Source organism: Bombina bombina, chromosome 8 (assembly GCF_027579735.1).
Source record: "Bombina bombina isolate aBomBom1 chromosome 8, aBomBom1.pri, whole genome shotgun sequence".
NCBI classification, from domain to species: domain Eukaryota; kingdom Metazoa; phylum Chordata; class Amphibia; order Anura; family Bombinatoridae; genus Bombina; species Bombina bombina.
This window is the reverse complement of record NC_069506.1, coordinates 48,832,431-48,860,427: the sequence shown is the minus strand read 5'-3', so window position 1 is coordinate 48,860,427 and position 27,997 is coordinate 48,832,431. Positions and strand designations below refer to the sequence as shown.

General features: G+C 41.8%; 1 protein-coding gene across 1 annotated transcript in view; it reads left to right on the top strand.

Moving 5' to 3' along the window:
* PRKCZ (protein kinase C zeta) overlaps nt 1–27,997 on the top strand; it is a 508,310-nt gene that overhangs the window by 341,729 nt on the left and 138,584 nt on the right. The window contains exon 8 of the mRNA XM_053690355.1: nt 8,086–8,167. Coding sequence (XP_053546330.1) covers nt 8,086–8,167 — 82 coding nt within the window. The remainder of the gene's footprint in view (nt 1–8,085; nt 8,168–27,997) is intronic.

The window sequence follows — 27,997 nt, the reverse complement described above, 5'->3', positions numbered from 1 at the left end:
AAAAAAACCAGGGCGGGCCGTGGACCGGACACACCGTTGGAGAAAGTAATTTATCAGGTAAGCATAAATTCTGTTTTCTCCAACATTGGTGTGTCCGGTCCACGGCGTCATCCATTACTTGTGGGAACCAATACCAAAGCTTTAGGACACGGATGAAGGGAGGGAGCAAATCAGGTTACCTAAACAGAAGGCACCACGGCTTGCAAAACCTTTCTCCCAAAAACAGCCTCCGAAGAAGCAAAAATATCAAATTTGTAGAAGTGTGCAGAGAAGACCAAGTCACTGCCTTACATATCTGGTCAACAGAAGCCTCGTTCTTATAGGCCCATGTGGAAGCCACAGCCCTAGTAGAGTGAGCTGTGATACGGTCAGGAGGCTGCCGTCAGGCAGTCAGATAAGCCAAGCGGATAATGCTTTTCAGCCAGAAAGAGAGAGAGGTAGCAGTAGCTTTTTGACCTCTCCTCTTACCAGAGTAAACGACAAACAAGGATGAGGTTTGTCTAAAATCTTTTGTTGCTTCTAAATAGAACTTTAAAGCACGAACAACATCTAAATTGTGTAATAAACGTTCCTTCTTTGAAACTGGATTCGGACACAAAGAAGGAACAACTATTTCCTGGTTGATGTTCTCGTTGGAAACAACTTTTGGAAGAAAACCAGGCTTAGTACGCAAAAGAACCTTATCTGAATGGAACACCAGATAGGGTGGATCACACTGCAAAGCAGATAATTCAGAAACTCTTCTAGCAGAAGAAATAGCAACCAAAAACAGAACTTTCCAAGATAGTAACTTAATATCTATGGAATGTAAAGGTTCAAACGGAACCCCTTGAAGAACTGAAAGAACTAAATTTAGACTCCAAGGAGGAGTCATGGGTCTGTAAACAGGCTTGATTCTAACCAAAGCCTGAGCAAAAGCTTGTACATCTGGCACGGATAATGCAGAAATCTGTCCTTTTGGAGAACTAGCTGACAATCCTTTATCCAAACCTTCTTGTAGAAAGGAGAGAATCTTTGGAATTTTAATCTTACTCCAGGAGAATCCTTTGGATTCACACCAACAGATATATTTTTTCCATATTTTATGGTAAATCCTTCTAGTCACAGGTTTTCTGGCTTGGACCAGAGTATCAATCACAGAATTTGAAAACCCACGCTTGGATAAAATCAAGCGTTCAATTTCCAAGCAGTCAGCTGCAGAGAAACTAGATTGGGATGTTCGAATTGACCTTGTACTAGAAGGTCCTGTCTCAAAGGTAGCTTCCATGGTGGAGCCGATGACATATTCACCAGGTCTGCATACCAAGTCCTGCGTGGCCACGCAGGAGCTATCAGAATCACCGAGGCCTTCTCCTGTTTGATCCTGGCTATGAGCCTGGGGAGGAGAGGAAACGGTGGAAACACATATGCTAGGTTGAACGACCAAGGCGCCACTAATGCATCCACTAGAGTCACCTTGGGATCCCTGGATCTGGACCCGTAGCAAGGAATCTTGAAGTTCTGATGGGACGCCATTAGATCCATGTCTGGAATGCCCCATAATTGGGTTAACTGAGCAAAGACCTCCGGGTGGAGTTCCCACTCCCCCGGATGGAAAGTCTGACGACTCAAATAGTCCGCCTCCCAATTGTCTACTCCTGGGATGTGAATAGCAGATAGATGGCAGGAGTGATTCTCTGCCCATTGGATTATCTTGGTTACTTCCTTCATCGCTAGGGAACTCTTTGTTCCCCCCTGATGATTGATGTACGCAACAGTCGTTATGTTGTCCGACTGAAATCTTATGAACCTGGCTTCCGCTAGCTGAGGCCAAGCCAGGAGCGCATTGAATATAGCTCTTAGTTCCAAAATTTTTATCGGGAGAAGCGACTCTTCCCGCGACCATAGGCCCTGAGCTTTCAGAGAGTCCCAGACCGCGCCCCACCCCAAGAGGCTGGCGTCGGTCGTGACGATGACCCACTCCAGTCTGCGGAAACTCATTCCCTGAGACAGGTGATCCTGGGTCAACCACCAGAGAAGTGAGTCCCTGGTTACCTGGTCTACTTGAATTTGGGGAGACAAGTCTGTATAGTCCCCATTCCACTGATTGAGCATGCACATCTGTAATGGTCTTAGATGAATTCGAGCAAAAGGAACCACATCCATTGCTGCGACCATTAGTCCTATTACTTCCATGCATTGAGCTATGGAGGGTTGAGGAATAGAGTGAAGAACTCGACAAGCTTTTAGAAGCTTTGTCTTTCTGACGTCTGTGAGAAAGATCTTCATTTCCACAGAATCTATTATTGTTCCCAGAAAAGGAACCCTTGTGGACGGTGACAGTGAACTTTTTTCTATGTTCACTTTCCACCCGTGAGATCTGAGAAAAGCCAACACAATGTCTGTATGAGCCCTCGCTTTGGAAAGAGACGACGCTTGGATTAGGATGTCATCTAGATAAGGTGCTACAGCGATGCCCCTCGGTCTTAGGACCGCTAGAAGGGACCCTAGCACCTTTGTGAAGATTCTGGGTGCGGTGGCTAAACCGAATGGAAGAGCCACAAACTGGTAATGTTTGTCCAGAAAGTCGAACCTCAGGAACTGATGATGAGATTTGTGGATTGGGATATGCAGATACGCATCCTTCAGATCCACGGTAGTCAAAATTTGACCCTGCTGGATTGTTGGTAAGATTGTCCGAATGGTTTCCATCTTGAAGGATGGAACTCTGAGGAACTTGTTTAATATCTTTAAATCCAGAATTGGCCTGAAAGTTCCCTCTTTTTTGGAACTTTCAGGTTTGAGTAAAACCCTAGACCTTGTTCCCCGGAGGGGACTCGGTTTATCACTCCCATCTTTGATAGGTCTCTTACACAATGTACGAATGCCTGTTTCTTTATCTGGTCTGAAGATAAGCGAGACAAGTGGAACCTTCCCTTTGGAGGAAGTCCCTTGAATTCTAACAGGTATCCCTTGGAAACTATCTCTAGTGCCCAGGGATCCAGAACATCTCTTGCCCAAGCCTGAGCGAAGAGAGATAGTCTGCCCCCTACCAGATCCGGTCCCGGATCGGGTTCTACCCCTTCATGCTGTCTTGGTAGCAGCAGCAGGTTTCTTGGTTTGTTTACCCTTGTTCCAGCCTTGCATGGGCTTCCAGCGGGTTTGGGCTGGGCCGCGTTACCTTCTTGTCTAGCGGCAGTGGAGTTATTAGCCGGTCCGTTCCTGAAATTGCGAAAGGAACAAAAATTAGACTTGTTCTTAGCCTTAAAAGGCCTATCCTGTGGGAGGGCATGGCCCTTACCCCCAGTGATGTCTGAAATAATTTCCTTCAATTCCGGCCCAAAAAGGGTCTTACCCTTGAAAGGAATATTCAGTAACTTAGTCTTGGACGACCAGGATTTTAGCCAAAGCACCCTCCGCGCTACTATAGCAAAACCTGAGTTTTTCGCCGCCAATTTCGTTATTTGAAAGGCGGCATCCAATACAAAGGAATTAGCTAACTTTAATGCGTGAATTCTGTCCATGACTTCTTCATAGGAAGTCTCTTTCTGGAGCGACCTTTCTAGTTCTTCGAACCAAAAGGACGCCGCTGAAGTGACAGTAATAACACACGTAGCTGGTTGAAGGATGAACCCTTGCTGAACAAAAATCTTTTTAAGCAATCCTTCCAATTTTTTATCCATAGGATCTTTGAAAGCGCAGCTGTCCTCTATAGGAATAGTTGTACGCTTCGCTAGTGTTGAAACAGCTCCCTCAACCTTCGGGACCGTTTGCCATGCGTCCCTTCTAGGGTCTACTATGGGAAACATTTTCTTAAATATAGGAGGTGGGGCAAAGGGTACACCTGGCTTCTCCCACTCCTTTTCCACTATGTTCGCTACCCTCTTAGGTATTGGAAAAGCATCGTCGTGCACTGGGACCTCTAAAAATTTGTCCAATTTGCACAACTTCTCTGGTACTACCATGGAATCACAGTCATCCAGAGTAGCTAATACCTCCTTAAGCAAAGCGCGGAGATGTTCTAGCTTAAACTTAAATGCCACTAGATCAGGTTCTGCTTGTTGAGAAATTTTTCCTGAGTCTGAAATTTCACCCTCAGACAGCCCTTCCCTCACAGCCAATTCCGATTGATGTGAGGGTAAAATAGATAAGGCATCGTCAGCGTCTGATTGTTCATCCTTTTTATCTGTATTTAAAACTGAACAATCACGCTTTCTCTGAAAAACTGGCAGTTTGGATAAAAGATTTGCTATAGAATTATCCACTACTGCTGATAATTGTTGCATAGAAATAAGCACTGGCGCGCTAGGTGTCGCTTGCGCGGGCAAAGCTGGTGTAGACACAGAAGGAGAGGATGTAGAACTATCCCCACTACCTTTATTAGATAAATCATCTTGGGCAACATTATGAAAAATAACAGAGCTGTCCTGATTTTGTTTGGACGCTATGGTGCAATTATCACAAACACTCGAAGGGGGATCCACATTTGTCTCTATACACACAGAACATAGGTTATCTGATGGAACAGACATGTTAAACAGATTTAGGCAGGCAAACAATGCAATAAAAACGATTTTAAACAAAAACGTTACTGTCTCTTTAAATAATAAAATGACACATTTATTTCTGAATGTTCAAAAAACTATGAAGGCAATATCCGATTTTTCTGAAATTTGGACCCCAGTGTCTTAATGCTTAGAAAGTATTGCACAGCAAATATGGAGACTCTAGCTCTTAAAACAAGCAAACCGGAGCTAATTGTTGGATTTAACCGTTTTTACACACCACAATCCCAGCTACAGCCTTGCTGCAGCTTTTTACCTTCCTTAGGGGTCACCATTCACAGAAAAAAGCCTTTTGGAGTCACTTTCTGAACCACAGGACCCTCTCACATGAATCTGCATGCACTGCCTTGAAATTCAACTGCACAGCTGAAGTGCCAAAATGAGGCTTCCTCCCTCAGCACACTAGAGTGAAGGGGCCTTCCTGACTAGATTTAGGTGTCTAAAACAAGCCAGATCAATAAAAAACGTTCCCAAGTGTATGTGAGCTTATAAAATATTTCAAATGGTATAATATTGTAATAAAAACCAATCGATTTAGCCCCTAACAATGTCTACCAGCATAAAAAACAAAAAGGGGAAGCCTGTTTTTTTGCTGAGGTGAAAGAAAAATGGCTTACCGTTTCCCCTGAGGGGAAAAATGACTGTCATCTAGCATTAGCCTGTGTTGTTAGAAGGAGACTAGTCATACCTGAAGCAGATGAGTCTGCAAACTGTTACCCCCAACTGAAGTTCTCTTGTTTCAACAGTTCTGCGTGGTAACAGTAATGGATTTTAGTTACTTGTGCTAAAATCATAGCCCTCTTAAACAGAAATCTTCATCACTTTTCTGTTATAGAGTAAATAGTACAAGCCAGCACTATTTTAAAATAACAAACTCTTGATAGAAGAATAAAAAACTACAACTAACACCACAAACTCCTCGCCATCCCCGTGGTAGATGCTACTTGTTCAGAGCGGCAAGGAGAATGACTGGGGGGCGGAGCCAGAGGGGGAGCTATATGGACAGCTCTTGCTGTGTGCTCTCCTTGCCTTTCCCTGTGGGGGAGAACATTTCCCACATGTAATGGATGACGCCGTGGACCGGACACACCAATGTTGGAGAAATTGGATAATAGAAGTAAATTGGAAAGTTGTTTAAAATCACATTGCTCTACCTGAATCATGAAAGAAAAAATTGGGTTTCCTGTCCCTTTAACAAACACAAGTTCTGATAACACAGCAATAGTGCACGTTACACCAAATTCACAGATACATCTGTATCTAACTTTTTGTAAATAACTAAATAACCTGGAAAACATTAAATACCATATTATTATACATATTACCTTTTTCTTTAACATAAAAATAGTTTTCTTGCATAAATTTATTTATTTTAAATTTAAAACTAATGTATATAGATTCTGTTTTTAGAGCACAAAAATGTAATCATTCATAGCTATCATTTTATGGGCACCAAAACATTACTCCTAGTTTTCAGTATTTAAAACTAATTTGTCTGCATATTTTGTTTTGCTATTGTTTTGAGAGGGGCTATATCATTCTCTCTAGCATTTCTTTAGTTTCCCTTTAAACGTAGTTCATAAATGCAATAATGATAATTTACTGTCCAAAAAAATCTTTACTCTGTAATTTTGAAATTCTAGACACATTCTATCACCACTTCTGATCTCATTTACTGGAATATCATGCACTTTTATACTGAGCTGTATTACACAATTAGTATTAGCTCCAAGCTGTGAAATAAAGAATATTGGGATAACATTTTTGCTGAGGATACTAAACATTCATGTCACATATAACAGTATTGGACGCATGAATCATATATTTCTTAGTGCTTCAAGGTAACTAAATTAATTACATTTGAAGTATTTTCCATCTGCAGAATTAGACCTAAAAAACACCAAAAATTGTATTCTTTATTTATTTTATTCCTTGTAGTACAGGAGGGGCACTGAAGAAATCCTCTTGCAGCTCTGAATGGGGTTAAAATTATATTAATAATCCAGATATGCTGTGATCAGACGCATGAGTACCAGACGCCTTGATAAATGTTGTTCATGGGCAGACGGATCTGTTAAGATGCGTGTCACGTACTGCTTCTCTGCTTATATCTGCCCGAGCATGAACCTTTTATAAATGGTTTGAAGTTACGTTTAGAGGTGGCCAGGGTCAGCACATTAACAGCAATATCTAAAACTGCAAGGGAACGTCCTCATTTCTTTTTCATTACTGTGGTTACCAGATGTGGGACAGTCCAGTTTTTGTCCCGTAAAAAGTATACAAAAATACGGGACACAGTACCTTTACAGTCTTTTAGTTCCCCACGTTAAAGCCGAAAAAAGTTGTATAGTCTGACACAGAAAAATGAAATCACTGATCCTACTGGTACAGGGAAGTATGTGTTACTGAGGCAAATGATTAAAAAACGGTTGTTAAAATCTGTGTGGTGGTGTTAAGAGACATAAAAAGGTTACCCACTCTGTGTGTTTCTGGAAGCCAAGGAAGTGTAAAATTAAAACCACTGCCTTGTGTGTTACTCTATTAACCCTACAGCATAAAATCACTACTCTTTGTTATTAATGGAAGCCACAAAAGTACAGTTCTCTGTAACCAGAAGTTAAGGGTGTGGGGTCATTAATGTGTGAGAGTTAAACTCATTTCTTTGTGTGTATTATTAGCAGCCAGGGGGTAAAATCACTACTTTGCTACTGGCAACTGAGGGGGTAAAATAACTGCTCAGTTGTGAAACTTGTATATGACAGGGCTGGGGTGGGAGAGTTGGAGTAGGAAAAAGAGTGAAGACTAAGGTAGCATTTCAGGGAGGGTCTATTGTGTGTCTCCACCTATCACTTCCATTGCCACCTGCTGGTGGTCCGGTAATATTGTGGAAGACAGCTGGCCAACCTATTCAGAATTAAAGGAGTGTGCACCTCTTACAAGGGAATTTAAAGGGACAGTAAACACATAGATATATTTAAATAAAATATATAACTATGCATAATGAAACAACTTTGTAATATATTTTCATTATTTATTTTGTCCCCCTTTCATCTAATTTAGCTCTGAAAATTGAGTAATTTCTACTTCTCAGAACATGAGCACCCGGCTGACTTCTCAAGGCTAACCATGCTACATATATATTTACTAATTGGCTTTAAAGGGATATGAAACCCAAACATTTTCTTTTGTGATTCATACAGGGCAAAACATTTTTACAAAAGTTTAAAATTTACTTTGTTCCCGTGATATTCTGTGTTGAAGAGATACCTAGGTAGGCACCTGGAGCACTACACGGCAAGAAATAGTGCTGCCATCTAGTGCAAATGGATAACACTGTTGTAAAACTGCTGCCATATAGTGCTCCAGAAATGTGCCAGCTCCTGAGCTTATGTCCCTGCTGTTCAATAAAAGATACCAAGAGAACAGAGCTGTACATAACCATGCACTTCTTAGCGTCACAGCTTTTATGTAATGCTTTTTATTAAAATGTTTAGCTCTTGATATGTCCATTAAACATGGTTCTTGTGAACGTTTCCGGCAGGATCCGGTGATGCCTTTCCAGGAGCCGCAAGTTGAGGACAGAAACAATGAAGCTGACATTCCTTCAGATGAAACAGACGGAAGTAAGTGAAATGACAGCACATGCAAATTATTTATGCTTTAGTCTGAACAAATAGAATATCTGACAATACCTATTTGTACGCCACATTGATTTATATTACATATGGACAAAGGCCAAGCATTCGCTTCGTCCGAAAGATTTGTTGTGAATTTTTTTTTAAATGTTTGCTTCGGCCGAATTTCATCCATGCAGGCATTTGGTTCGGAGGAATATTGGATTCAGACTTGTTATTACCAATGGGAACAGCTAATATACACCTAGATTACAAGTTTTGCGCTACAGAGGGTGCGAAACGAACGCTTTATTTCACCTTCCATAGCGCTGCCATTACAAGTTTCTAAAAAGCCGCCTTGTGTGTGCGATATGGTGGAGCTAAGCTCCATACTGAACAAAACCCAAGGGCTGAGAATACGTGCACGCTTTCCCCATAGACATCAATGGGAAGGTGTTAGAAAAAAAACTAACACCTAAAGCGTGGAATGGCGATTACTGTAACGCAACCCCATTGTTGTCTATCGGGAAAAAAAGTTATGTTTAAACCCTGACATAAAAATTACGTTTACACCCTGAGATAAACCCCAAAGTCTAAATACCCCTAATCCGCCCCGACATCGGCGACACCAAATTAAACTTATTAACCCCTAATACACCGCCCTGTCATCGCCGACACCAAATTAAACGTATTAACCCCAAATCAGACATCGCCGCCACTAATAAGTTATTAACCCCTATTCCGCCGCTCCCGACATCGCTGCCTCTATAATAAAGTTATTAACCCCTATTCCCCAAAACCCCAACATCGCTGATACTATAATAAAGATATTAACCCCTATTCCGCGGCTCCAACATTGTTGCCACTAAATAAAGTTATTAACCCCGAAATCTCTGGCCTCCCACATCACCGCCACTAAATAAACCTATTAACCCCTAAACCGCCAGCCCCCCACATTGCAAAAAAATAAACTATTAACCCCTAAACCTAACAACCCCCTAACTTTAAATTAAGATTACAAAATCCCTATCTTAAAATAAATAAAAACTTACCTGTGAAATTAAAAAAAAAACTAAGTTTAAACAAACAATTAATCTAACATAACTATTATACTTAATTAAAAATAACTAACAATTAAATAAACTAAATTACACATTAAAAAAACCTAACACTACTAAAAAAATTTAATTCTAAAATTACAAAAAATAACATACACTAAATTACGAAAAATAACAAACGAAATTATCCAAAATAAAAACAATTACACCTAATCTAATAGGGTGTATTAGTTAATAGGGTGGGAAATTCAAAACAAAAAAGGACCCCTTGTTTATACTATCTAATATTCAGGAAATAATGTATCATATTAGACTACATGCTAAAGCATGATACATATTCTAATATATATTATCCCAATAGAGTTCAATATTATGAGGTAAAGGGGGGTGCTAACTGTCAATGGTTACTGCAAGCAAAAGAAAAAGAAAGTTGACAGTATATTAGCACTCAGAAGGTACTTAAACAACTATATGCGTGTAATATGACAAGGAAGATCACCTAAACCAGGGATCTAATAAAACTTAACATTTAATTTAAATAAATTTAAAAAATAGTGTAGATAGTGTATGGATGCATTAAAACTTAGATTAAATATATGTACATAGGGTAACAACATCCACAAAAAATATTGTAGATACTAAATAAATCAGAGAGACACACAGCTCCGTGCAAACAAACAGACGCTCACGAATTGCATAAGAAATTACCTAAAAAGGAGGATTGACCCCGCAACAATTTATACTAAAAAATGCAATATTGGAGCAGGAGTAAGCACAGCTCTGTGTGACTAAAGTATAGTGAGAGGGTACAAACCCTAATATCAACAATTATCAAATATGTATAAACTATGCAAGTGGATGTTGTCCCCACATACGCCTGATGCGCATTTTGCCTTTAACGCGGCTTTCTCAAAGGCTTGCACCTTATCTAATAGCCCTATAAAAATAAAAAATAAACCCCAAAATAAAAAAACCCTAGCCTAAAATAAACTACCAATAGCCATTAAAAGGGCCTTTTGTAGTGCATTCCCCTAAAGAAATCAGCTCTTTTACCTGCAAAAAAATACAAAGACCCCCCAACAGTAAAGCCCACCACCCAACCAACTCGCCAAAATAAAAAATCTAACTCTAACAAAAACTTAAGCTACCTATTGCACTGAAAAGGGCATTTGTATGGGCTTTGCCCTTAAAAGGGCATTTAGCTCTTTTGCATTACCCTGTAAAGGGCATTTAGCTATTTTAAAAAAGTCCAAACCTGTATTTTTTACAGTAGATTTGCATAATCAACAAATGCATTATAAATGGTCCCTCTCTGCCTAGCCATAATCAAGCCACCTAGTCACACCCTAGACCTTCAGCTCCTCTCATGGTGCACTTTGTCAACTTTTCTAATGGCGCACTTTGTCAACTCCTCTCAAAATGGCGCACTTTGTCAATTCCTCTCAATGCGCACTTTGTCAGCTCCTCTCACGGCACACTTTGTCAGCTCCTCTCGTGACGCACCTTGTCAACTCCTCTCGTGACGCACCTTGTCAACTCCTCTCGTGACGCACCTTGTCAACTCCTCTCGTGACGCACCTTGTCAACTCCTCTCATGGTGCACTTTGTCAGTTCCTTTAATGGTGCACTTTGTCAGTTCCTTTAATGGTGCACTTTGTCAGTTCCTTTAATGGTGCACTTTGTCAGTTCCTTTCATAGTTCACTTTGTCAACTCCTCTCAAAATGGTGCACTTTGTCAGCTCCTCTCATGGCGCAATTTATCTTTCATGTAATTAGCAAGAGTCCATGAGCTAGTGACGTATGTGATATACAATCCTACCAGGAGGGGCAAAGTTTCCCAGACCTCAAAATGCCTATAAATACACCCCTCACCACACCCACAATTCAGTTTTACAAACTTTGCCTCCTATGTCGGTAGTGAAGTAAGTTTGTGCTTGATTTTCTGCTGTGATATGCGCTTCTCAGCATTTTAAAGCCCGATTCCTCTCAGAGTACAGTGAATGTCAGAGGGACGTGAAGGGAGTATCACCTATTGAATTCTATGGTTTTCCTCGCGGGAAATCTTTTTATAGGTTCTCTGTTATCAGTCGTAGAGATTCATCTCCTACCTCCCTTTTCAGATCGACGATATACTCTCATATTCCATTACCTCTACTGATAACCGTTTCAGTACTGGTTTGGCTATCTGCTATATGTGGATGGGTGTCTTTCGGTAAGTATTTTTTTATTTCTTAAAGACACTCTCAGCTATGGTTTGGCACTTTATGTATTAATGTAAAGTTATAAATTATATGTATTGTACTTATATTTGCCATGAGTCAGGTTTATGTATATTTCCCTTTGCAGACTATCAGTTTCAAAATTGGGAAAAATATATTTAGGAAATTATTTTTTCTTACCTGGAGTATAGTCTTTTCTTCAAAATTGACTGTTTTCATTAATTTCCGCGGGCAAAATTTAGACTCTGGAGGCCACAAAATGCTGATATTTATTGCGTCATTTTTGGCGCAGTTACATTCGGTGATGCAAATTCGCCATTTTCGGCGTCTTAGTTGACGCCAGGTTTCCTTGCACAAGGTTGCGTCTGCTATGACGCGAGTTGCGTCATTTACGGATGTTGTTAGCGCCAAAAAATGTTGTTTTGAGTTGCGCATCATACTTGGCGCCAAATAATTTTATTATTTAAACCCCACTTCCTATATGCCTCTTGCCTTTTTCTATGCTCAGAGGGCTATGCTGTTTGCATTTTTTCCCATTCCTGAAACTGCCATATAAGGAAATTGATCATTTTGCTTTATATGTTGTTTTTTTCTCTTACATTTGTAAGATGTCTCAATCTGATCGTGTCTCAGAAACCACTGTTGGATTCCTGCTGCCTGATAACAGTTCTACCAAAGATAAGTGTATCTGTTGTAAATTAGCAGAGATTATATCTCCAGCGGTAGTATGTATCAGTTGTCATGATCAGCTTTTACATGCAGAGAATGTATCCATCAGTACTAGTGCAATGCCTGTTGTTCCTTCAACATCTAATGTACATGATATCCCTGTGAATATAAAAGATTTTATTGCTGATGTGATTCAGAAGGCTTTGTCTGACATTCCGCCTTCTAATAAACGTAAAAAGTCTTTTAAAACTTCTCATAAAGATGATTAATTTTCAAATGACCGAAAACATACTGAATTATCCTTCTCTGATGAGGATCTATCTAATTTAGAAGATCCTACCTCAGATATGGACACTGACACATCTACTTATCTCTTTAAGATGGAGAATATTTGTTCCTTGTTGAAAGAAGTGTTAATTACTTTGGATATTGAATAAACTAGTCCTCTTGATATTAAAACTAGTAAACGTTTAAATTCTGTTTATAAACCTCCTGTGGTTAATCCAGAGGTTTTTCCAGTTCCTGATGCTATTTCTGATATTATTTCAAAGGAATGGAATAGGCCTGGTACTTCTTTTATTCCTTCTTCTAGGTTGTATCCTTTGCCAGCAGCCAGATTGGAGTTTTGTGAAAAAATCCCCAAAGTTGATGGGGCTATTTCTACTCTTGCCAAACGTACTACTATCCCTATGGAAGATAGTACTTCCTTTAAGGATCCTTTAGATAGGAAACTTGAATCTTATCTAAGGAAAGCTTATTTATTTTCTGGCTATCTTCTCAGGCCTGCAATTTCTATAGCTGATGTTGCAGCTGCATCAACCTTCTGGTTGGAAAGCTTAGCGCAACAGGAAACAGATTCTGATTTTTCTAGCATTGTTCGCTTGCTTCAATATGCTAATTATTTTATCTGTGATGCTATTTTTGATATCATCAAAATTGATGTTAAATCTATGTCTTTAGCTATTTTAGCTAGAAGAGCTTTGTGGCTCAAATATTGGAATGCTGACATGGTATCTAAGTCTAGATTACTATCTCTTTCTTTCCAAGGTAACAATTTTTTTGGTTCTCAGTTGGATTCCATTATTTCAACTGTCACTGGGGGAAGGGAGTTTGTTTTACCTCAGGATAAAAGATCTAAAGGTAAATCTATAGCTTCTAATTGTTTTTGTTCTTTTCGACAGAATAAGGAACAGAAACCAAATCCTTCCCCGAAGGAATCTGGTTCCAATTGGAAGCCTTCTTCATGTTTGAATAAATCCAAGCCTTTTAAGAAACCAAAGCCAGCCCCCAAGTCTGCATGATGGTGCGGCCCTCATTCCAGTTCAGCTGATGGGGGGGGCAGATTAAAATTTTTCCAGAACATTTGGGCAGATTCTGTCCAAAATCATTGGATTCAGAGCATTGTTTCTCAAGGGTATCAAATAGGATTCAAAATAAGACCTCTTGTGAGAAGATTTTTTTCTCTCACGTGTTCCAGCAAATCCAGCAAAAAGTGAAGGCTCAGGCTTTTCTAAAGTGTGTTTCAGATTTAGAGCTTTTAAGGGTAATTATTCCAGTTCCGTTTCAGGAACAGGGTCTGGGGTTTTATTCAAATCTATTCATTGTCCCAAAGAAAGAAAATTAATTCAAGCCAGTTCTGGATCTGAAAATTTTGAACTGTTGTGTAAGAGTGCCAACTTTCAAAATGGTGACTATAAGGACTATTCTGCCTTTTGTTCAGCAAGGTCATTATATGTCCACGATAGACTTACAGGATGCATATCTTCACATTCCTATTCATCCAGATCACTATCGGTTTCTGAGATTCTTTTTTCTAGACAAGCATTACCAATTTGTCGCTCTTCTATTTGGCCTAGCGACAGCTCCAAGAATATTTTCAAAGGTTCTCGGTGCCCTACTCTCTGTAATCAGAGAACAGGGTATTGCGGTGTTTCCTTATTTGGACGATATCTTGGCACTGGCTCAGTCTTTACATTCGTGGGCTTTTAAGAATGAAGCTTCAGTTGATCAGATTTGCAAAGTAGCGACTTGGTCTTCTTTGCATACATTTACTAAATTCTACCGTTTTGATGTATTTGCCTCTTCGGAAGCAGTTTTTGGTAGAAAAGTTCTTCAGGCAGCTGTTTCAGTTTGATTCATCTGCTTAGGTTTTAAGTTTTTTTCTTTTCAATTATAAGAAAAACTTATTCTTTTGGTTGTGGATTTAATTTCTCTTGTTAAGTGTGTTCAGTCCACGGGTCATCCATTACTTATGGGATATATTCTCCTTCCCAACAGGAAGTTGCAAGAGGATCACCCAAGCAGAGCTGCTATATAGCTCCACCCCTCACATGTCATACCCAGTCATTCTCTTGCAAGTCTCAACAAAGGAGGTTGTGAGAGGAGACAGGAGTAACATTCTTCAATCAAAAGTTTATTATTTTAAAATAGCACCGGAGTGTGCTGTTTGTTCTCTCAGGCAGTATTTAGAAGAAGAATCTGCCTGCGTTTTTTCTATGATCTTAGCAGACGTAACTAAGATCCACTGGCTGTTCTCGCACATTCTGAGGAGTGGGGTATCTTCGGAGAAGGGAATAGCATGCGGGGTCACCCGCAAATGAGGTATGTGCAGTAAAATATTTTCTAGGAATGGAATTGACTATGAAAACACTGCCGTTACCCATATGACGTAAGTACAGCCTTTAATGCAGTAGTAGCGACTGGTATCAGGCTGATAAATGTATGCGCAGTTGAGTTATTTTCTAGGGACTAGAATTTAACTTTAAATACTGTTAGTACTGAAATAAATGTATGAGCCTTAACTGCAGTAGAAGCGACTGGTAGCAGGCTTAGTGATAACTTTGCATAACACTGGAAAGTTGTTTTTTAAAAAACGTTTACTGGCATGTTATTCGTTTTGTGAGGTACTTTGGTGATAAATCTTTTTGGGCATGATTTTTTTCCACATGGCTAACGTATATTTCTGCATAGACACCGTTATATCAGGTCTCCCACTGTTGTGATATGAGTGGGAGGGACCTTTTTTTAGCGCATTGTCTAGCACAGTCTTCCTGCTTCTTCCTCTTTGATCCAGGACGTCTCCAGAGAGCTCAGGGGTCTTCAAAATTCATTTTTGAGGGAGGTAATCAGTCACAGCAGACCTGTGACAGTGTGTTTGACTGTGAGAAAAGCATTAAATCTTAAATTGATTTTCCGTTTTGGGTATTGAGGGGTTAATCATTCTTTTGCTAATGGGTGCAATCCTCTGCTAATTTCATACATTTACTGTTTAAAATTGGTTGCTATAACGGTATTAGTTCGTTGTTATTTCAACTATGACAGTTTTTTTGTGTTTTTAAAAGCGCTGCAGCGTTTTTTATATTGCTTGTAAACTTATTGTAAGAAATTTCCAAGCTTGATAGCTTCATTGCTAGTCTGTTTAAACATGTCTGACACAGATGAATCTGCTTGCTCATTATGTTTAAAGGCCAATGTGGAGCTCAATAGAAATATGTGTACCAATTGTATTGATGTTACTTTAAATAAAAGTTTGTCTTTACCGGTAAAGAAATTATCACCAGACAACGAGGGGGAAGTTATGCCGCCTAACTCTCCTCACGTGTCAGTATCTTTGCCTCCCGCTCAGGAGGTGCGTGAGATTGTGGCGCCAAGCACATCAAGGCACTTACAAATCACTTTACAAGATATGGCTAATGTTATGAAAGAAGTATTATCTAATTTGCCTGAGTTAAGAGGCAAGCGCGATAGCTCTGGGTTAAGGACAGAGCGCGCTGATGATATGAGGGCCATGTCTGACACTGCATCACAATTTGCAGAACATGAGGACGGAGAGCTTCATTCTGTAGGTGACGGATCTGATCCAGGGAGACCGGATTCAGACATTTAAGCTTGAGAACCTCCGTGTATTACTAGGGGAGGTATTAGCGGCTCTGAATGATTGCGACACGGTTGCAATCCCAGAGAAATTATGTAGGCTGGATAAATACTATGCGGTACCGGTGTGTACTGACGTTTTTCCTATACCTAAAAGGTTTACAGAGATTATTAACAAGGAGTGGGATAAACCCGGTGTGCCTTTTTCCCCTCCTCCGATATTTAGAAAAATGTTCCCAATAGACGCCACCACACGAGACTTATGGCAGACGGTCCCTAAGGTGGAGGGAGCAGTTTCTACTTTAGCCAAGCGTACCACTATTCCGGTGGAGGATAGTTGTGCTTTCTCAGATCCAATGGATAAAAAATTAGAAGGTTACCTTAAGAAAATGTTTGTTCAGCAAGGTTTTATATTACAGCCCCTTGCATGCATTGCACCCGTCACTGCTGCAGCAGCTTTCTGGTTTGAGTCTCTGGAAGAGGCTATTCGCACAGCACCATTGGATGAGACTTTGAACAAGCTTAAAGCCCTTAAGCTAGCTAATGCATTTGTTTCGGATGCCGTTGTGCATTTAACCAAACTAACGGCTAAGAACTCTGGATTCGCCATTCAGGCGCGCAGAGCGCTATGGCTTAAATCCTGGTCAGCAGATGTAACCTCTAAATCTAAATTGCTTAATATTCCTTTCAAAGGGCAAACCTTATTCGGGCCCGGCTTGAAGGAGATTATTGCTGACATTACTAGAGGTAAGGGTCACACCCTTCCTCAGGACAGGGCCAAATCGAAGGCCAAACAGTCTAATTTTCGTGCCTTTCGTAATTTCAAGGCAGGAGCAGCATCAACTTCCTCCGCTCCAAAACAGGAAGGAACTGCTGCTCGTTACAGACAGGGTTGGAAAAGCAACCAGTCCTGGAACAAGGGCAAGCAGGCCAGAAAGCCTACTTCTGCCCCTAAGACAGCATGAAGAGAGGGCCCCCTGTCCGGAAACGGATCTAGTGGGGGGCAGACTTTCTCTCTTCGCCCAGGCTTGGGCAAGAGATGTCCAGGATCCCTGGGCATTGGAGATTATATCTCAGGGATACCTTCTGGACTTCAAAGCTTCTCCTCCACAAGGGAGATTTCATCTTTCAAGGTTATCAGCAAACCAAATAAAGAAAGAGGCTTTTCTTCACTGTGTACAAGACCTCCTAGTAATGGGGGTGATCCACCCAGTTCCGCGGACGGAACAAGGGCAAGGATTTTACTCAAATCTGTTTGTGGTTCCCAAGAAAGAGGGAACCTTCAGACCAATCTTGGACCTAAAGATCTTAAACAAATTCCTAAGAGTTCCATCATTCAAAATGGAGACTATTCGAACCATCCTACCCATGATCTAAGAGGGTCAGTATATGACCACAGTGGACTTAAAGGATTCCTACCTTCACATACCGATTCACAAAGATCATTATCGGTACCTAAGGTTTGCCTTTCTAGACAGGCATTACCAGTTTGTAGCTCTTCCCTTCGGGTTAGCTACGGCCCCGAGAATTTTTACAAAGGTTCTGGGCTCGCTTCTGGCGGTACTAAGACCGTGAGGCATAGCGTTGGCTCCGTACTTAGACGACATTCTGATACAAGCGTCAAGTTTTCAAAATGCAAAGTCTCATACAGAGATAGTTCTAGCATTTCTGAGGTCGCATGGGTGGAAAGTGAACATGGAAAAGAGTTCTCTGTTACCACTCACAAGGGTTCCCTTTCTTGGGACTCTTATAGATTCTGTAGAGATGAAGATTTACCTGACGGAGTCCAGGTTATCAAAAATCCTAAATGCTTGCCGTGCCCTTCATTCCATTCCAATCCCATCAGTAGCTCAGTGCATGGAAGTAATCGGCTTAATGGTCGAGGCAATGGACATAGTGCCATTTGCGCGCCTGCATCTCAGACCGCTGCAATTATGCATGCTGAGTCAGTGGAATGGGGATTACTCAGATCTGTCCCCTTTACTAAATCTGGACCAGGAGACCAGAGATTCTCTTCTCTGGTGGTTGTCTCGGATTCATCTGTCCAAGGGAATGACTTTTCACAGACCAGATTGGACGATTGTAACAACAGATGCCAGCCTTCTAGGCTGGGGCGCAGTCTGGAATTCCCTGAAGGCTCAGGGATCATGGACTCAGGAGGAGAAACTTCTTCCAATAAACATTCTGGAATTAAGAGCGATATTCAATGCTCTTCTAGCTTGGCCTCAGTTAGCAACACTGAGGTTCATCAGATTTCAGTCGGACAACATCACGACTGTGGCTTACATCAATCATCAAGGGGGAACCAGGAGTTCCCTAGCGATGTTAGAAGTCTCAAAGATAATTCGCTGGGCAGAGTCTCACTCTTGCCATCTGTCAGCGATCTACATCCCAGGCGTGGAGAACTGGGAGGCGGACTTTCTAAGCCGCCAGACCTTTCACCCGGGGGAGTGGGAACTTCACCCGGAGGTATTTGCTCAACTGATTCTTCGTTGGGGCGAACCGGAACTGGATCTCATGGCTTCTCGCCAGAACGCCAAGCTTCCTTGTTACGGATCCAGGTCCAGGGACCCGGGAGCGGTGCTGGTAGATGCACTAGCAGCCCCTTGAATTTTCAACATGGCTTATGTGTTCCCACCGTTTCCGTTGCTGCCTCGTCTGATTGCCAGGATCAAACAGGAGAGAGCATCGGTGATTCTGATAGCGCCTGCGTGGCCACGCAGGACCTGGTATGCAGACCTAGTGGACATGTCGTCCTGTCCACCATGGTCTCTGCCTCTGAGGCAGGACCTTCTACTTCAGGGTCCTTTCAACCATTCAAGCCTAATTTCTCTGAGGCTGACTGCATGGAGATTGAACGCTTGATTCTCTCAAAGCGTGGTTTCTCGGAGTCGGTTATTGATACATTGATACAGGCTCGGAAACCGGTTACCAGAAAAATTTACCATAAGATATGGCGTAAATATTTACATTGGTGTGAATCCAAGAGTTACTCATGGAGTAAGGTTAGGATTCCTAGGATATTGTCTTTTCTACAAGAGGGTTTAGAAAAGGGTTTATCCGCTAGTTCGTTAAAGGGACAGATTTCTGCTCTGTCTATTCTTTTACACAAACGTCTGGCAGAGAATCCAGACGTTCAGGCTTTGGCCAGGATTAAGCCTGTGTTTAAAACTGTTGCTCCTCCGTGGAGCTTAAACTTGGTTCTTAAAGTTCTTCAGGGTGTTCCGTTTGAACCCCTTCATTCCATTGATATTAAGCTTTTATCTTGGAAAGTTCTGTTTTTGATGGCTATTTCCTCGGCTCGAAGAGTCTCTGAGTTATCTGCCTTACATTGCGATTCTCCTTATCTGATTTTTCATTCAGACAAGGTAGTTTTGCGTACTAAACCTGGATTTTTACCTAAGGTTGTTTCTAATAGGAATATCAATCAGGAGATTGTTGTTCCATCATTATGTCCTAACCCTTCTTCAAAGAAGGAACGTCTTTTGCATAATCTGGACGTAGTCCGTGCCCTGAAGTTCTACTTACAGGCAACTAAGGATTTTCGGCAAACTTCTTCTCTGTTTGTCGTTTATTCTGGACAGAGGAGAGGTCAAAAGGCTTCGGCCACCTCTCTCTCTTTTTGGCTTCGTAGCATAATACGTTTAGCCTATGAGACAGCTGGACAGCAGCCCCCTGAAAGAATTACAGCTCATTCCACTAGAGCTGTGGCTTCCACCTGGGCCTTTAAGAATGAGGCCTCTGTTGAACAGATTTGCAAGGCTGCAACTTGGTCTTCACTTCAAACCTTTTCAAAATTTTACAAATTTGACACTTTTGCTTCTTCGGAGGCTGTTTTTGGGAGAAAGGTTCTACAGGCAGTGGTTCCTTCCTGCCTTGTCCCTCCCATCGTCCGTGTACTTTAGCTTTGGTATTGGTATCCCATAAGTAATGGATGACCCGTGGACTGAACACACTTAACAAGAGAAAACATAATTTATGCTTACCTGATAAATTTATTTCTCTTGTAGTGTGTTCAGTCCACGGCCCGCCCTGTCTTTTTTTTTGAGGCAGTTCTAAATTTTAATTAAAACTCCAGTCACCACTGCACCCTATAGTTTCTCCTTTCTCCAACATAGGTGTGTCCGGTCCACGGCGTCATCCTTACTTGTGGGATATTCTCTTCCCCAACAGGAAATGGCAAAGAGCCCAGCAAAGCTGGTCACATGATCCCTCCTAGGCTCCGCCTACCCCAGTCATTCTCTTTGCCGTTGTACAGGCAACATCTCCACGGAGATGGCTTAGAGTTTTTTAGTGTTTAACTGTAGTTTTTATTATTCAATCAAGAGTTTGTTATTTTAAAATAGTGCTGGTATGTACTATTTACTCTGAAACAGAAAAGAGATGAAGATTTCTGTTTGTATGAGGAAAATGATTTTAGCAACCATTACTAAAATCCATGGCTGTTCCACACAGGACTGTTGAGAGGAATTAACTTCAGTTGGGGGAACAGTGAGCAGTCTCTTGCTGCTTGAGGTATGACACATTCTAACAAGACGATGTAATGCTGGAAGCTGTCATTTTCCCTATGGGATCCGGTAAGCCATGTTTATTAAGATTGTAAATAAGGGCTTCACAAGGGCTTATTAAGACTGTAGACTTTTTCTGGGCTAAATCGATTCATTATTAACACATATTTAGCCTTGAGGAATCATTTAATCTGGGTATTTTGATAAGATTATATCGGCAGGCACTTTTTTAGACACCCTTCTCTTTAGGGGCTTTCCCAAATCATAGGCAGAGCCTCATTTTCGCGCCGGTGTTGCGCACTTGTTTTTGAGAGGCATGACATGCAGTTGCATGTGTGAGGAGCTCTGATACATAGAAAAGACTTTCTGAAGGCGTCATTTGGTATCGTATTCCCCTTTGGGCTTGGTTGGGTCTCAGCAAAGCAGATACCAGGGACTGTAAAGGGGTTAAAGTTAAAAACGGCTCCGGTTCCGTTATTTTAAGGGTTAAAGCTTCCAAATTTGGTGTGCAATACTTTTAAGGCTTTAAGACACTGTGGTGAAATTTTGGTGAATTTTGAACAATTCCTTCATATTTTTTCGCAATTGCAGTATTAAAGTGTGTTCAGTTTAAAATTTAAAGTGACAGTAACGTTTTTATTTTAAAACGTTTTTTGTACTTTGTTATCAAGTTTATGCCTGTTTAACATGTCTGAACTACCAGATAGACTGTGTTCTGAATGTGGGGAAGCCAGAGTTCCTTCTCATTTAAATAAATGTGATTTATGTGACAATGACAATGATGCCCAAGATGATTCCTCAAGTGAGGGGAGTAAGCATGGTACTGCATCATTCCCTCCTTCGTCTACACGAGTCTTGCCCACTCAGGAGGCCCCTAGTACATCTAGCGCGCCAATACTCCTTACTATGCAACAATTAACGGCTGTAATGGATAATTCTGTCAAAAACATTTTAGCCAAAATGCACACTTATCAGCGTAAGCGCGACTGCTCTGTTTTAGATACTGAAGAGCATGACGACGCTGATAATAATGGTTCTGAAGGGCCCCTAAACCAGTCTGATGGGGCCAGGGAGGTTTTGTCTGAGGGAGAAATTACTGATTCAGGGAACATTTCTCAACAAGCTGAACCTGATGTGATTACGTTTAAATTTAAGTTGGAACATCTCCGCATCCTGCTTAAGGAGGTATTATCCACTCTGGATGATTGTGACAAGTTGGTCATCCCAGAGAAACTATGTAAAATGGACAAGTTCCTAGAGGTCCCGGGGCTCCCAGAAGCTTTTCCTATACCCAAGCGGGTGGCGGACATTGTAAATAAAGAATGGGAAAGGCCCGGTATTCCTTTCGTCCCTCCCCCCATATTTAAAAAATTGTTTCCTATGGTCGACCCCAGAAAGGACTTATGGCAGACAGTCCCCAAGGTCGAGGGAGCGGTTTCCACTTTAAACAAACGCACCACTATACCCATAGAAGATAGTTGTGCTTTCAAAGATCCTATGGATAAAAAATTAGAAGGTTTACTTAAAAAGATGTTTGTTCAGCAGGGTTACCTTCTACAACCAATTTCATGCATTGTCCCTGTCGCTACAGCCGCGTGTTTCTGGTTTGATGAGCTGGTAAAGGCGGTCGATAGTGATTCTCCTCCTTATGAGGAGATTATGGACAGAATCAATGCTCTCAAATTGGCTAATTCTTTCACCCTAGACGACACTTTGCAATTGGCTAGGTTAGCGGCTAAGAATTCTGGGTTTGCTATTGTGGCGCGCAGAGCGCTTTGGTTGAAATCTTGGTCAGCTGATGCGTCTTCCAAGAACAAGCTACTTAACATTCCTTTCAAGGGGAAAACGCTGTTTGGCCCTGACTTGAAAGAGATTATCTCTGATATCACTGGGGGTAAGGGCCACGCCCTTCCTCAGGATCGGCCTTTCAAGGCCAAAAATAAACCTAATTTCTTCTGTTATGTGTGATCAGTCCACGGGTCATCATTACTTCTGGGATATTATCTGCTCCCCTACAGGAAGTGCAAGAGGATTCACCCAGCAGAGTTGCTATATAGCTCCTCCCCTCTACGTCACCTCCAGTCATTCTCTTGCACCCAAAGACTAGATAGGAGGTGTGAGAGGACTATGGTGATTATACTTAGTTTTTATAACTTCAATCAAAAGTTTGTTATTTTACAATAGCACCGGAGCGTGTTATTACTTCTCTGGCAGAGTTTGAAGAAGAATCTACCAGAGTTTTTCTTATGATTTTAACCGGAGTAGTTAAGATCATATTGCTGTTTCTCGGCCATCTGAGGGAGGTAAAAGCTTCAGATCAGGGGACAGCGGGCAGTTGAATCTGCATTGAGGTATGTAGCAGTTTTTATTTTCTGAATGGAATTGATGAGAAAATCCTGCCATACCGTTATAATGACATGTATGTATACTCTACACTTCAGTATTCTGGGGATGGTATTTCACCGGAATTACTCTGTAAAAGTACATTAAACCTTTTAATAGGTATTTAATTCATGTTAAACGTTTTTGCTGGAATGTAGAATCGTTTGCATTTCTGAGGTACTGAGTGAATAAATATTTGGGCATTATTTTTTCCACTTGGCAGTTTGCTTGTTTTGATTATGACAGTTTCGTTTCTCTCTCACTGCTGTGTGTGAGGGGGAGGGGCCGTTTTTGGCGCTCTTTGCTACGCATCAAAAATTTCCAGTCAGTTACTCTTGTATTTTCTGCATGATCCGGTTCATCTCTAACAGAACTCAGGGGTCTTCAAACTTCTTTGAAGGGAGGTAGATTCTCTCAGCAGAGCTGTGAGACTTATGTAGTGACTGTGTTTTAAAACGTTGCTCTGTGATTTTTATGTTTAAAATTTAATTAGTGTTACTTTACTAATGGGAACAAACCTTTGCTAACAAGTTGTGTTGTTTTTAAAGAGTGATGCTATAACTGTTTTTCAGTTCATTATTTCAACTGTCATTTAATCGTTTAGTGCTTCTTTGAGGCACAGTACGTTTTTGTTAAATAAGATTGTAACCAAGTTGCATGTTTATTGCTAGTGTGTCAAACATGTCTGATTCAGAGGAAGATACCTGTGTCATTTGTTCCAATGCCAAGGTGGAGCCCAATAGAAATTTATGTACTAACTGTATTGATGCTACTTTAAATAAAAGCCAATCTGTACAAATTGAACAAATTTCACCAAATAGCGAGGGGAGAGTTATGCCGTCTAACTCGCCTCACGTGTCAGTACCTGCGTCTCCCGCCCGGGAGGTGCGTGATATAATGGCGCCTAATACATCTGGGCAGCCATTACAGATAACATTACAAGATATGGCTACTGTTATGACTGAAGTTTTGGCTAAGTTACCAGAACTAAGAGGCAAGCGTGATCACTCTGGGGTGAGAACAGAGTGCGCTGATAATTCTAGGGCCATGTCTGATACTGCGTCACAGCTTGCAGAGCATGAGGACGGAGAGCTTCATTCTGTAGGTGACGGTTCTGATCCAAGCAGATTGGATTCAGATATTTCAAATTTTAAATTTAAATTGGAAAACCTCCGTGTATTACTAGGGGAGGTCTTAGCGGCTCTTAACGATTGTAACACTGTTGCAATACCAGAGAAAATGTGTAGGTTGGATAAATACTTTGCGGTACCGGCGAGTACTGACGTTTTTCCTATACCTAAGAGATTAACTGAAATTGTTACTAAGGAGTGGGATAGACCCGGTGTGCCGTTCTCACCCCCTCCAATATTTAGAAAGATGTTTCCAATAGACGCCACCACACGGGACTTATGGCAAACGGTCCCTAAGGTGGAGGGAGCAGTTTCTACTTTAGCTAAGCGCACCACTATCCCGGTGGAGGATAGCTGTGCTTTTTCAGATCCTATGGATAAAAAATTAGAGGGTTACCTTAAGAAAATGTTTGTTCAACAAGGTTTTATATTGCAACCCCTTGCATGCATCGCGCCGATTACGGCTGCGGCAGCATTTTGGATTGAGTCTCTGGAAGAGAACCTTAGTTCCGCTACGCTGGACGACATTACGGACAGGCTTAGAGTCCTTAAACTAGCTAATTCATTCATTTCGGAGGCCGTAGTACATTTAACCAAACTTACGGCTAAGAATTCAGGATTCGCCATTCAGGCACGTAGGGCGCTGTGGCTAAAATCCTGGTCGGCTGATGTAACTTCTAAGTCCAAATTACTTAATATACCTTTCAAGGGGCAAACTTTATTTGGGCCCGGTTTGAAAGAAATTATCGCTGACATTACAGGAGGTAAGGGCCACGCTCTACCTCAAGACAAAGCCAAAGCTAAGGCTAGACAGTCTAATTTTCGTCCCTTTCGGAATTTCAAAGCAGGTGCAGCATCAACTTCCACTACACCAAAACAGGAAGGAGCTGTTGCTCGTTACAGACAAGGCTGGAAACCTAACCAGTCCTGGAATAAGGGCAAGCAGGCCAGAAAACCTGCTGCTGCCCCTAAGACAGCATGAACCGAGGGCCCCCGATCCGGAACCGGATCTAGTGGGGGGCAGACTCTCTCTCTTCGCCCAGGCTTGGGCAAGAGATGTCCAGGATCCCTGGGCGCTAGAGATCATATCTCAGGGATACCTTCTAGACTTCAAATTATCTCCCCCAAGAGGGAGATTTCATCTGTCAAGGTTGTCAACAAACCAAATAAAGAAAGACGCGTTTCTACGCTGTGTACAAGATCTATTATTAATGGGAGTGATCCATCCGGTTCCGCGGTCGGAACAAGGACAAGGGTTTTACTCAAACCTGTTTGTGGTTCCCAAAAAAGAGGGAACTTTCAGGCCAATCTTGGATTTAAAGATCCTAAACAAATTCCTAAGAGTTCCATCGTTCAAAATGGAAACTATTCGGACAATCTTACCCATGATCCAAAAGGGTCAGTACATGACCACAGTGGATTTAAAGGATGCTTACCTTCACATACCGATTCACAAAGATCATTACCGGTATCTAAGGTTTGCCTTCTTAGACAGGCATTACCAGTTTGTAGCCCTTCCATTCGGATTGGCTACGGCTCCAAGAATCTTCACAAAGGTTCTGGGTGCTCTTCTAGCGGTTCTGAGACCGCGAGGAATTTCGGTAGCTCCGTACCTAGACGACATTCTGATACAAGCTTCAAGCTTTCAAACTGCCAAGTCTCATACAGAGTTAGTTCTGGCATTTCTAAGGTCGCATGGATGGAAAGTGAACGAAAAGAAGAGTTCTCTCTTGCCTCTCACAAGAGTTCCATTCTTGGGGACTCTTATAGATTCTGTAGAAATGAAGATTTATCTGACAGAAGACAGATTAACAAAGCTTCTAAATACATGCCGTGTCCTTCATTCCATTCAACTCCCGTCAGTAGCTCAATGCATGGAGGTGATCGGCTTAATGGTAGCAGCAATGGACATAGTACCCTTTGCACGCCTACATCTCAGACCGCTGCAATTGTGCATGCTGAGTCAGTGGAATGGGGATTACTCAGATTTGTCCCCCACTCTGAATCTGGATCAAGAGACCAGAAACTCTCTTCTATGGTGGCTTTCTCGGCCACATCTGTCCAGGGGGATGCCGTTCAGCAGGCCGGACTGGACAATTGTAACAACAGACGCCAGCCTTCTAGGTTGGGGCGCTGTCTGGAATTCTCTGAAGGCTCAGGGACAATGGAGTCAGGAGGAAAGTCTCCTGCCAATAAACATTCTGGAATTGAGAGCAGTTCTCAATGCCCTTCTAGCTTGGCCCCAGTTAAAGACTCGGGGGTTCATCAGGTTTCAGTCGGACAACATCACGACTGTAGCTTACATCAACCATCAGGGAGGGACAAGAAGCTCCCTAGCAATGATGGAAGTATCAAAGATAATTCGCTGGGCAGAGTCTCACTCTTGCCACCTGTCAGCAATCCACATCCCGGGAGTGGAGAACTGGGAGGCGGATTTCTTGAGTCGCCAGACTCTTCATCCGGGGGAGTGGGAACTTCATCCGGAGGTCTTTGCCCAAATACTTCGACGTTGGGGCAAACCAGAGATAGATCTCATGGCGTCTCGCCAGAACGCCAAACTTCCTCGCTACGGATCCAGATCCAGGGATCCGGGAGCGGTTCTGATAGATGCTTTGACAGCACCTTGGAACTTCAGGATGGCTTATGTGTTTCCACCCTTCCCGCTGCTTCCTCGATTGATTGCCAGAATCAAACAGGAGAGAGCATCAGTGATTCTAATAGCGCCTGCATGGCCGCGCAGGACTTGGTATGCAGATCTAGTGGACATGTCATCCTGTCCGCCTTGGTCTCTACCTCTAAGACAGGACCTTCTGATTCAGGGTCCATTCAAACATCAAAGTCTAACTTCTCTGAAGCTGACTGCTTGGAAATTGAACGCTTGATTTTATCAAAACGTGGTTTTTCTGAGTCGGTTATTGATACCCTTATACAGGCTAGGAAGCCTGTTACCAGAAAGATTTACCATAAAATATGGCGTAAATACCTATACTGGTGTGAATCCAAAGATTACTCCTGGAGTAAGGTTAGGATTCCTAGGATATTGTCTTTTCTACAAGAAGGTTTAGAAAAGGGTTTATCGGCTAGCTCATTAAAGGGACAGATCTCAGCTCTGTCCATCTTGTTACACAGGCGTCTGTCAGAAAATTCAGACATCCAGGCCTTTTGTCAGGCTTTAGCTAGGATCAAGCCTGTGTTTAAAACTGTTGCTCCGCCATGGAGTTTAAACTTAGTTCTTAACGTTTTACAGGGTGTTCCGTTTGAACCCCTTCATTCCATTGATATAAAATTGTTATCTTGGAAAGTTCTATTTTTAATGGCTATTTCCTCGGCTCGAAGAGTCTCTGAGTTATCAGCCCTACATTGTGATTCTCCTTATCTGATTTTTCACTCAGACAAGGTAGTTCTGCGTACTAAACCTGGGTTCTTACCTAAGGTTGTCTCTAACAGGAACATCAATCAAGAGATTGTTGTTCCATCTTTGTGTCCAAATCCTTCTTCAAAGAAGGAACGTCTTCTACACAATCTGGATGTAGTTCGTGCCCTCAAGTTCTACTTGCAGGCAACTAAAGATTTTCGCCAAACTTCTTCCCTGTTTGTCGTTTATTCTGGACAGAGGAGAGGTCAAAAAGCTTCTGCTACCTCTCTCTCTTTTTGGCTTCGTAGCATAATACGTTTAGCCTATGAGACTGCTGGACAGCAGCCTCCTGAAAGAATTACAGCTCATTCCACTAGAGCTGTGGCTTCCACTTGGGCCTTTAAGAATGAGGCCTCTGTTGAACAGATTTGCAAGGCTGCAACTTGGTCTTCGCTTCATACTTTTTCCAAATTTTACAAATTTGACACTTTTGCTTCTTCGGAGGCTATTTTTGGGAGAAAGGTTCTTCAGGCAGTGGTTCCTTCTGTATAATGAGTCTGCCTATCCCTCCCGTCATCCGTGTACTTTTGCTTTGGTATTGGTATCCCAGAAGTAATGATGACCCGTGGACTGATCACACATAAC